Genomic DNA, 12,299 nt, shown 5'->3' on the forward strand with positions numbered 1-12,299 from the left:
CAAAATCTAAAATTCATTAAAATTGCGCCACTGTAACTACACCTGTAGAATGCTGACATATGGCTGTAAAAGCTCGCATTGACCCAAAAATCTACCTAAAGCTTCATTTACAAGCAGAAGCCTTCAAATGCTAAAGTCATGAGGAAATTGTAAGAAATGCTGCCAGTGGTAAGACTGCAACATTTAGAAGATATTGACATACACAATTTGAGTTACATGTATGACAGATACATGAAAACAAGTTAAGTATTTAAATTATTAGATATCAGGTGCAGTAAGGTATCATCTGCAAACTGTTTGAACTTTCAGTGAAAGATACAACGTTCTTTTCCACTTCATCTGATGTACTTTCTCAGTGGAGTACTTATTCTGTCATCATTAAGTACAAACCTATTTTCGATCACATTCACAACCTAGACAACACTGACAAGATGGGATTTCCTCTCTGCTTACCTTCCTCAGCAGGTTGCAGATCCTCTCTATATTCCGCAGTCTCTCCCTCTGTAAGGAAACAATCAGGGGAAACGTGAGTTTATATCTTTCTAGCATTCATTTTGTCATTGATGACTCCATCTGTTGAGTATGCCGACATCTAGTGAAAGATGAAGCAGAACAGAAATAGCACAAGTTTTTCTCTCTTGTAATGTATGTGGATGCAAAGTAGGTGAACATGGGTTTAAATACAGTACATTTCCACAACACTGTTCAAATGCTCAAAAACCATTCCAGTAGCAGCTTTAGAAACAAATAGAGCCAAATATACATGAACACATGCTAATAACCATGTTATGGTTTGTAAGAGGGTGGGTAAGTCCAAGTCCATGTCATGTGACTCAAGTCAGATAATTTCATAAATCTGATGAATTGGATATGCAGTGCAGTCTCACTCGGTTTATATGGAGCCCCTAAAGTCCCAAAAGAAATCAACAAATTCAATAACAAACTTCATATTTAATTTACATACTCAAAGATCAACTCTTAAAAGCTGTAAACACAACTGGTCTTTAAAGCACAGGCCTACCATGCTGTTACGGTAAACGGTCTGTATAGCGCCTTTCTAGTCATTTCGACTACCCATTCACAGATCAGTCACACAGGAGGAATCTGAGTTGGAGGAGACTATTCTTTCACACACGTTCACATTCACGAGCAGGTTGGAGCTCAGTGTCTTGCCCAAGGACACGTCGACATGCTGACTCATAGGAGCTGGGGATTGAAACACCGACCCTCTGACTGAGGGACGACCCACTCTACCTCTGAGCCACAGCCGCCACATTACAATTGTACTGTCTCGACAGTATAATTGTGTACACAATTATTTTACCTATAGCATTTTCTCACAGGATAAACCTCTTTTTTTTGACACTTTAGATGCTCCATAGGTTTTCATAGATACTATTTGTTTCATACTTCTAAAAACACTGTTCTTTACTTATAAAATAATCACATATATTTTCAAATATAAAATGTTTAATGTTACCCAGGTCACAAGGTGTGCTGACTCTACATAATTCAAACCTACAAACACACAACACAAACAACTGATCTTTTACAAATATAGGACATAAGACCACTTAACACCTAGTCAGGCTTGGTCTAATTCATATTCAGCCTAATGGGGTCAGGTAGAATGCTGCTGCATTGCCATGTTAGTCATGTCGGTGAGAGTCAGTATGCCATCAGCACTGATTTTGTGGTGTGTGATAATTATTGAAAGAGAAAAAATGATTTGATGCAAGAATGTGAAGTGCAGAAAATAATGACGTGTTTGGAATGAGGCCTCATTATTCCCTGGCATCAGAGGGCTTTTCTCCCAGTCACTGTAGTTATCACTGTGTTTATAGAAGTTGGTATATTTCAGCCTCTGAGTGTTCTTAGCTTGTGTAATAAGCTGTAAACTGCTTACATCAGCACTCGCCACAATGCTGACTCAAACAGCCACCATTTCACCAAAGCTTTTAACACCATCATCAAATATTAACTGATTCCTATAGAGACACAATCTGGACTTGACTGGCAGGACTGTGTGTTCCACAGGGGGCAATGAAGAACTCTGGCTGCTTATAAATCATATATTGATCTGTGCATCATGCTGTTTGTGCTCGTGGACACTCACTTTATCTCTGAGTCTCATAAGCTGGCAGCAAACGTCAACAATAGAGGCTCCATGGGAATGATAAAGTATATAAAAAAGATTTAGGCTTATTCAGAACATCAAAGCCAGCATGTCTAAAGCTGAACTAATATTTAGTAACCACACAAGAAAAACAGGATAAAAATGTGTGAAAATGCTGCTGAAATAATTGGAGTGAAAGCACACGTTGCTGCATTTACAAATGTGTCTCATGCTCCACAGTGGTCTGCTTCTTCAAATTTTACTTTTCATATACTGGAAGCTATAGGCACCATCTGTATCTATACACCACATACTGTACCTACATTGAACCCTATGTGCTTTCTGACTCACCTGTGAATTTTTTCTATCATGTCTTTAATGCAGAGTGCGAGCAAGAAGCCCACAGTTTTGACTTTGTAGTGTGAAAATGTGCTAGAGAGATTCTACCTTTGCCAAACTAACGTGTGTGTGTGTGTGTGTGTAAGTCGGAGGCAGATGCCAGCGTTCATTGGGTAAGAGCTGTGAGGAAGACAGGCTAAGACAAATGTGCTGCTTTTGCCCTCTTCTGTGTTTTTTTGTCCAGTGTTCTGAGTTGCAGGTGGTGGCTGCTGATTGGCTGAGGCCCTGATAGCGCCTTTTTATCAGATGACTTAGAATTAACTACTCTCTAGTGTGATTATTGTAAATGTAGACTAAAAGCAGCTCCAGGTAGAGGTAGGGGAGAGAAGCCTTTTTCTTTTGATTTTAAGAGCCCTGTAATTTCTTTCATATTCTTTTCTTCAGTTAGGAAATGTTTTGGCTGATGTCACGCTGAAGCTGAAAACTACCTGATAATAAATCGATTCTGTTTGGACTGCAGCCGCTGAGGCACGGCTCATCTTCGGGAGTGGGAAAGAGAGGAGGGACTTAGTTTGTGTTGCGCTCAGGCTTCCCCGAGGCCCGGTCAAACACTGACTCTGCATGTTTGTTTTTCGTTGTAGAATTAAAAGCTACTTTCAATTTAGGTGTGAGTCATCGTTCCTTCTTTTGGCAGCCTTTAACACCCCCAGCACCACTTTGCTCTTTCTGTATCTATGTGTGTGTATCTAACGCATTGATTTCAATGACTCAAAGTCCGAAAAGAACAGTGCGACATTTTGAGAAATATGTTTATTTGCTTTCTGAGTGAAAGTGAGATTTGAAGATCAATACAAGTCTCATGTCTGTTACATAAAACCATGTTTGCACCATACTAGTTTCACCTGGGGACCTCCTGTGATTATCAGGGGGTTCATTTGAGCTGTAATGGGGATTTTTCTTGCCATTGCCGCCTGCTGCTTACTCATGTGGGGATTCTTGAATCCCTAATTTTGAGTTCTTTGAATTCTCATTGGGTCTCCCTTGATTAAAGAGTTTGGTCTAGACCTGCTCTTTTATGGAAAGTGTCTTGAGATAACATTTGTTATGAATTGGTGCTGTATAAAGATTGTTTGAAGTGTCCTGAGTTGGTTAGTAGGCTCATCTGGCTTCATAGCATTGTTACATAGAGCCTTAGTGTTAGTGACTTTGAGTAAAATACAGACTTTGCTTATAGCATGTATATGTGCAGCACAAAACATGGATGTGGAGCATCTAAATCACACGAGGTCCCAAGGTTATACTAGTCCCATGCAAACAGGGCTTAAGTATTGCAACTGATGGAACAGAGCTCAGCCTGATACCACTGAAGTTGGCTAGTTCTATAACTCACTGACTTTATTTTGTACAATGGCTTATATTCACTTCTTGTCAGAGTCTTGCCATCATAGGGAGGCTGCCTGATTTGAAAGTACACATTCGCTTCATGTATCTAGAAGCCAGCTGGTACCCAGGGAAGGAGCATTTTGGACACTGTACCCTTTCACTGTGCCTGCAGTCTTTAAGCTAAGCTAGGCTCACCACATCCTGACCTTTGCTCTATACTTAAAGCTGCACTAATCATTTTTATTAACACGACCTGCCTTGCACCAAACAGCAGACGGACACAGTTAACTAGCAAGTGAAAATAGTAGAGCATTTAACTGCTTAAGAGCCAGATGTTTCCTTGTGAGGTGATGGAGTGAATATTGGGCTTACATTCACCGGATATCAACTGTGTAAGGTGTTCACAGCTTTCTCTGCTGCCTCTGAGTCACAAACAGAAATCAGACAGTGGTTGTGGCTGTGTCCTGAAATTGGCTGTTTGTCTTTGATGCCAATACCTTGTACAAACGTTGAGGGCCTCTACATCATTCCTTAAATATGCATAGATGAAGACAAAACACACATATTTGACTACTTCTTTTAAAAAGCACAGACCGCTACAGAGGTTTCTCTTTGAAATGTTTGATTTATGCCTATGCTCTAAATAATGAAACCAGAGGTTCCTGGGTAGGAGGCTGCAAAATAGTCTGAGGTAACACCACTGTAACAATGGAGAGGGAGAGAGAGGGAGAGAGAGAGAGAAAGAAAATACATGAATACATGTGTAAGTGTGTGTATAACTTTGTGTCTGGTCCCCTTTTTTGAAAACCTGAACCCAAAAGTCTTTCTCCATAGCCTTCCCAAACTCCTCCCACACCTGGGATTTTGCCTCAGCAACCACTGAAGCTGCAAACCTTCTGGGCCTCCAGTACCAATGTGCTAACCAGGCCCGAGAAGCCTCCTTCTTCAGCGGCCTCCCTCACTGTTGCCGCCCACTTGGATTCCATGTCCCCAACCTCCCCCGGGACATACGAGAAATTCTTCTGGATGTGGGAGTTGAGGACCTCCTAGACAGGGGCCCCCACCAGACCAGCACATCTTCACTACACGTTTGGGCATGCCAGGTCTATCCCGCAGCCTCCCTCGCCATCTGATCCAACTCAGTTGACACCGATCCGATGACACATGGTCATAGATCTTTGGCCTAAGGGGGGGTCTGATACCATATAGACTTATGAACCCAACTCCAAGAGGGCCGGATACTCTGAACTGGTTTGGTGCATAAGCACACTGTCAGAGCTAGAGGTGACGGATAGATCTCCAAAAATCCATGTAGGTCAGTGTAATGTCCTCCAAACTGATACAAACATGACTCCGTGTGTGTGTGTGTTGAGACTTGCCGACTAAAACATCACAACTCTCATCTCCCCAAAATGCCTCATGGGACTTTACCTCATTTCACAAGACCAACAGAGGGAAGCATGAGAAAAAAATGTAGAAAAATTTATTGCGGTGCGTTTTAACTTTTCATCATTTCATCATGTTTCAAAGCACAAGGAGAAGCCATTTCAGCTGAAGAAAGATTGACTTTGAAGTGCAATGTACAGCAGCAGCACACACGGAAAAAAGGGAATACGTGATTGGGAGGAGGAACAACAGAGCAGTGGTCGGGGGAAGAATTTGTATTCATAGTGGTAGATTACAAATTCCTGCAGTGGTGTACAGGAAGTCTTTCATGCTCTTCAAAATGTAGAATTTTAGCCCTCCCTCTGTCCTCGAAGTGGCCTCATTCACTGCGCACACATACGCCAACATCCATATATATGTATATTTATATGCACACACACCATAACGACTGTGAAAAGCCCAGTCTGATAGCCAATTATCTCTACTGTTAATGTCTGCTTCTGGATGAGACCGTGCATCGGACAAATTCATTCCTGCACAACACCCCCCCCCCCCCCCCCCCCCGCCTTCAACTACTGCCGGGTTTGATCGAGCACACGCAAATATATTCCACTCAAAGCAGCATTTTATGTGTGTGAGTGTTTGTTGGTGTGCACACACACCCACAACTGTCTGCTCATTAGCAAGCAATTAGGCTGATGCCTCTTTGAAATATTACTCAGCGAGAATTGGCTTGACAAGCAAGAGCAGCGAAGAAGTATAAACAAGAGTTGGAAGGAGGAAGGGAGGGCTGGGAAACAAGAAGTGGGAAGAGGAAGGGTGGGCTGGGGGTGTGCTTTAAGTGGACCTTTATTCAACCAGGCACACCAATTAAGAGCAAAGTCTAATTTATAGGAAGTGCTTTGTTTAAGCATGACTGGACAATGAACCCCTAAAGATGAAGTGGATTAATGTTCCACTGGTGCAAAGTTTGTTTAGATGCTGGTGTGTGTGTGTGTGTGTGTGTGTGTGTGTGTGTGGGGGGGGGGGGGGGGGGGGGGGCTACAGAAGCTGTCATCACATGTGCTTGTGTCCTTGGTGGAATGCTGATGAACATAAAATCAGTTATGCTAATGAAAACACTGTTAAAATTCACATTCATTAGACATTTCAATGAAAAAAACAACCAGACTCTATCTCCTTCATCTCCTTCGTCAGCTATCTCTCTGATGATACCATCAGTGCTCCTGGCTATAGCCTTATCCCTTTATCATGTAAGTGGTATGCATCGTTAGTCTGTCTGTGTTTTCGCCTGTCACATAAGCAACAGATGCCATGAGCATGGGAACACAGTTAACCCTGAAGTACAGAGAAGAGTATGTACAGTACACGCATACTGCCTTCATTTCAATGGACTAATGAAAAAGGCTAGGCAGTGCTGGAAGATGCATGGACGTCTTGCGTGGATGTATTACATAAGCTGGATAACAAAGGCAAAGATGGTGCCTATACACTTCAATAACTGCTTGCCTGGCACATACACCAAAAAAGTTTCTGCCTTTAAGGTATGCAGCCCCCTAAATATGCGCAATAGTGTTGATCCCATCATGGCTCTGACCCAGCCGGGCTACTGAATCAAAGACTTTTCTGCAGTTTTTACAAAGATGATACCCCCATGGCTTAAAAATGTACCATGCAAAGAGCAATTGACAATGTTTATAGCAGGAGGTGTCCTGTCAACAGTTTCTTTATCAGGGATTTTTCAGTACAACAGTGTGTGCAGGTGGGAAGTGGAAGCGAGGCTGAGCAGCAGGCTGGTCTGTAGTTCATATGTGGTATTTGTATAGTGTTTTCCATCACATCTTCATTCAGCCATTCACACATCATTCATTCAGGAGGAATCTAAGCTGGAGGAGACTGTTCTTTCACACACATTCACACACTGAAGCTGCTTCAGGAGCAGGTTGGTCAAGTAAGTGTCTTGCCCAAAGACACTTCGTCATGCAGACTTAGAAAAAGCCAGCTAATGCCTAACATGCCAGGAACCTACAGGTGCTCGTCACAGTGGCACTCAGAGCTCTTTTATATCTCCTCTGTACTGGATCATATACTCCTCCATAGCATTTGGCTTCAGGATTATACATCATTTTACTCAATATGGAGATAAAGAAGAGGTATAAAAAGATTAGAATGGATTATAAAGGTTTGTCAAAATCAATATTGGGCTTCAGCAGTCTGAGTTGAACTAATCAAATGTGTATCTTCTGAAGTGATCATCTGTCTTTTTTGTGCTTCCACTAAGTGTTTTCTTGCAGTAGGGATACATCATGGCACCCTTGTGTTGGTTACTGCTAAGACAGAAGAAAACCAATTCTTTTTTGCACTGAACCAAGACTGCAAATGTTATCCACCATCTTTTACAATGTGCTGTGAGGGGAGCCCTGGAGGACTGGAGGAATAACTGCACTGACCAATAACCATTTCAATGTACAATGACCGGTTAGTGGTGTTTTGAAATAAACTTTAAAAACCTATCCTACAATCCTCTGCTGCAGTTTAGGTACTTCTGCAGCATGTGGCCTGTGCAGCACTGACAATGGGCGGAAAACAACAGTAAAGACTGAGTGCGAACTGAGTTCCCCAAAGTAACTGTGAAATGGCAAAAATCTCAGATGTAAACTGGGAACAAGAAATGGCTTTTTGAATAAAATGTACATGTGCTTGTTGATGAAATTAGGCAATTAAAACACTTGAAATATTAGAATTAAAGGTACAGTTGAAGTCAGTCAAAATACAAACACTTAAGAAAATGATTAAACTGGAAATGCTGAAAGGAGTTGAAGCATCAGTTGAAGTGTATGCGCTCAGTGAAGGAGAAGAATCCGTTTGAATATGAAAGAGTGGAAATAAGTTAAAATATCAGCTGAAGTGTAGTTGGAACTGTGAGTTAAAGTGGAGGTCTTGAAAAACATCTGTTAGTTGAAGTGTTCGGCTAGTTAAGTGTAAGAAGAACACTGCATGTGAGCAGTGGAAGGGAGTTACAAAAGTAGAAGTATGTGTTGTTCAAAGTTGAAAACCTGAGAACTGAAAGGACTTTAAGTGTCAAAATCAATGCGTGTACAAACAAGCTGTTAAACTGGAGATTAAATTCCATGTAGTGAACTCATTCCCCAAAAATCTAGCAAGGCTGGCAGTGCAGGCAATAGTACATGTACACACAATGAAACACATCCATAAAATGAATAACACATACACTATTAAAGAGTTTTTGTAACATCAACAAATAGAGCAGCAGCTCTTCCATCAGCTTCAGCCCTACTTTACTCGAAATCAACCAAGTTTTTGAGGGCAAATACAACTCTTCCACATGCTGTGACATTATTGACAACACTGTATCATTTCCTCTACAGTGTCTGCTGACTGCAACTTGCCAATATACAGTGGAACATGTGTGTGTGTGTGTGTGTGTGTGTGTGTGTGTGTGTGTGTGTGTGTGTGTGTGTGTGTGTGTGTGTGTGTGTGTAAGGTCCGCACAATGTGAGGTTCCTCCCTGAGGGAGCAAGCTGACAGAAACTGCTAATTAGACTGCCTGGTTTCAAGAAAGAGAGACAGCGATATAAAGAGAGGAAGGAAGGGAAGCTGGGTGGGAGACATTATGAGAGAGTTAGAGAGACAGATGATACGGATCATATCTGGAAGTGTGTGGCTGTGTGACTGAGAGAGGGAAGGAGAAATGTGGCCGGCTACTGTATTCCCCCATCAACCGGCTGGATTAGACGGAGAAATGGAAGACAGAGTTGAGATTTTGTTGCAAAACAAGATGCAAATCACCTGAAAGACACAGAATGCCATTGAGCCACAACTGCTAAGACAAAGTACAGCGTAGTTCTGGCCCAAGCCACAAGTTCTCCTTATGTAGCACAATCACCTACCAAGACAGACTTAACTGAGCCTCCAGGACAACTTTTGTGTTTGGGTCATGTCTGCATATGTGTCATATGTGTGTGTGTTGTTGTCTCTGCTGTCTGGAGAATCCAGCTCCCCACTGTCTCCTGATTATTGGTTTGTGTATCATGATAATAAGATCAAGTGCTTATTCGTCAAACCTGTAACTTTAGAAACACAACAGACAGACTGCTCTCACCTGATTACTGCAACAAAGAATTTTTTCGCCCCCGAAATTACAACGAAATGTTTGGTATCACAACTTTTTTCTCTCAAAAGTTTATTCTCGTACCACTTCTCAAAAAATTATGATTTTATTTTCAAATTCTCCGATCTGTTATTTTTCCTAAATGAATCATGTTTTAGGGTTCTGGGACTAACTAACACATTGACTTGAACTTGTAATAAAAATTTAAAAAGTGGCTACAACTTTGTGAATGCATCTAAACTAATGTATGTGAGAAATCTTGCATTTTAGGGCCACATTTACATCTGGGAATGGACGGCAGTGATGCATTTCATATGAGAAGCAGGAGGCAAAAGGGGAAGGATGTGTTGAGGATACACGAGAGAGAGAGAGAAGAAAGGAAAAGGAAGGTAAATTAGATGGAACCTTTTGTACCCATTCCCTTGCTGGATTCTTTGATACACTCTACATTGTATAATGATATGCAAATATGACAAAATATGAAAGTGGTATTGAGTGGGGAAATCTGGTCTAATGCAATGTTTTTACAGCCTTGAAAATGCCTTTCAAGCTGAAGAATTCTTTTCATTTGCATCCTGAGAAATCCGCACTCAGCCATCTCCCCCTTTCTGTCTGTCTCTGACTCTCCTCTTTCACCCAGTTTGCAATTTTTTCATCAATCTGTCTCTTTCAACTTTTTTTTCTCACCTCTCTCCCCCTGCTCACGTATAGAAGTCAATACCCAGGAGAAGCTGTACAGTTCAGAGCACTTAAGTCAAAGTCACCTCCAAACTAACTGCTCATACCGTACTGTACTAACTACCATGCATTATTAAGAGCCAACTGTGTTAGTAAAAGCCCAAAAGACCCAAGGGACAGGGATTTAGAGGGCTGGAATTAATCCTAAAACAACTTCACCGGGGGCAGCTTCCTCACGCTGGCTGCTGTTAATGTACATCTTTCTCCACAACTTCTCCTGATTGCTGATTGCTGCTGTGGCAATTTTGAGGAGCGATGAAGCAGAACGTATCTGCCCGTTTCTTCACCATGGGAATTCTTGAGAGAGACAAGGTAGTGGAAGGAGATGAGACTGGAGTCAAGGGGGGTAAAATGTCTGTATTGGAGAAAAACTGGCCAAGCTCAAAGATGTTCAAACTCTCTTCCTTTCTATATGAATTTGGCTCCGCTAGTGCACAGTTCAAAGCACAGCCGTTATTCAATATTCAATGCACGTCCAATTTGTTTACCAAACAGCTTATGAGAGTTGAGGATATACCGTACGTATAATCCTGCGTATTAACCTGTGAATTGACTATTGTTGAAACATAATGTTCTGTAAGCTGAAATAAATAAATGTTCCTATTTGAATAGAGGCCTGGATACACAGTATCACTAAAAGCCTAAGTCCCTGCATTAGCCTAAAACAGCCTTTTAAATAATATCAGGGATAAACTGAAGTGAGCACTGTTAGCTGTGGATGTGATCCGCAGTGGGTCTGCCAAAGGCTTCTGCACACTGTGTGGTTTACCGTTGCTCCGTCACACAAAGGTCCACTACTTCAAATTCAATCAAAACATTGTATGATGGATCAGGTTGCAACCATCGAGCTGTGATGCACTTTACAGAGGCCCCCAGAAGAATTTGTTGTAAAAAAAAACCCAACACATTTTTAGCCCTTGATTCAAAGCCTTTGAGTAGAGAGAAGAAGAAAGAAAAAGTAAGTCCTGCCTTCAAAATCCTACTTAAGATAACTAATTTTTAAACCTCACCACTATTTGTACATATTTTGGGTTCGGACAAGTAGGCAGGCACGAAATGTTTTGTAACTGGTCCAGTAGGTTGATTGATTCATTTGGGAGCAGCAAGACAGGCTGTAATAGCCGCAACATGACCCTGTGAGGCAACTGCACCTGATCAACCATTAAACCAAAAGGATCTTCCAGGTCTCTCTCTGTAGGGATCCTTTCCATGATGCTGTCACACACTTAGAATAACACTCTGAGCCTGTCGGTAGCAAAAGCTGTCAAAAAAAAATACTGTGGATTAAAAAGTACAAAATCTCTCCTCTAAAATATAGCGGCGTTTAAGGTGGCGTACTGTGAAATTGAAAAATGAAAATAAACAACAAATACTTCAAAATTGTACTCAGGCACAGCATTTGAGTTGAATGTACAAAGTTGCTTTCCACCTCTGGTTTCAGTAGGCTGGACGTGGCTCACTGAGATTATTAAGTGTGTGCAGGATCAGACCAACTGCAGATTCCATGTTTATCTCGTGGCTTGTCACTTTTATTTTATTTATATTTAGACTCAAGGATTATTCAGTCACACTTGATGCATTAGCCTGAGGTTCCATGCTGTGGAGCCAAGAAGTGAGCAGAGGAGGGTATACAAAACTAATATAGTGCCAGCTGCTTGATTCAAAATTAATGGAGGAAGAGAGAGGGATCCTTTCACTGGTGTTTTTTTCCTGCTGGAATGTTAATGTGTATACCCATCAGCAAAAGGATTTAAATCTTTTTCCATATGTGCCAGTAATTGCCATGAAAACACAAACAATAAGACACATGTAGAGAAAACGCTTGGTCTGAATGAGAATGAGGCAGAGAGCAAACCTACCGCATGAAGTGGATTTCCCTGATCGATCGGCACCTTAAAGTCAGCCTGGAGCTCATCAAAAGCTGTTATCTGTGAGGGAGAGAGGAAAAAAGTGACAACTAATCAGTAAAACCAAGGTATGATCTAGAATGAAACTTCTCACTCTGAGGTACATCGTCATCGCCTCATCACAGAGTCCTGTGTCTGGGCTGCAAAGGATCATGTGATCACCGTAGATTATCTCCATCTTTATGTCAGTGTTTGTTGACAAAAAGAAAAATATAGAAAAAATGGCAGTTTTATCCTTTAAGGTCATGACTCAGTGAACACTCCAGCTCTCTTTATTCACACGTTTCCTTCAATCCGT

General features: G+C 41.5%; 1 protein-coding gene across 1 annotated transcript in view; it reads right to left on the reverse strand.

Moving 5' to 3' along the window:
• The window catches only part of cnih3 (cornichon family AMPA receptor auxiliary protein 3), a 69,533-nt gene that overhangs the window by 45,878 nt on the left and 11,356 nt on the right, over window positions 1-12,299 (reverse strand). Inside the window, exons 2-3 of the mRNA XM_070849444.1 lie at window positions 11,954-12,022; window positions 454-501 (exon numbers count right to left, since the gene is read on the reverse strand). Coding sequence (XP_070705545.1) covers window positions 454-501; window positions 11,954-12,022 — 117 coding nt within the window. The remainder of the gene's footprint in view (window positions 1-453; window positions 502-11,953; window positions 12,023-12,299) is intronic.

The sequence above is a fragment of the Pempheris klunzingeri genome, chromosome 18 (assembly GCF_042242105.1).
Source record: "Pempheris klunzingeri isolate RE-2024b chromosome 18, fPemKlu1.hap1, whole genome shotgun sequence".
NCBI lineage: Eukaryota > Metazoa > Chordata > Actinopteri > Acropomatiformes > Pempheridae > Pempheris > Pempheris klunzingeri.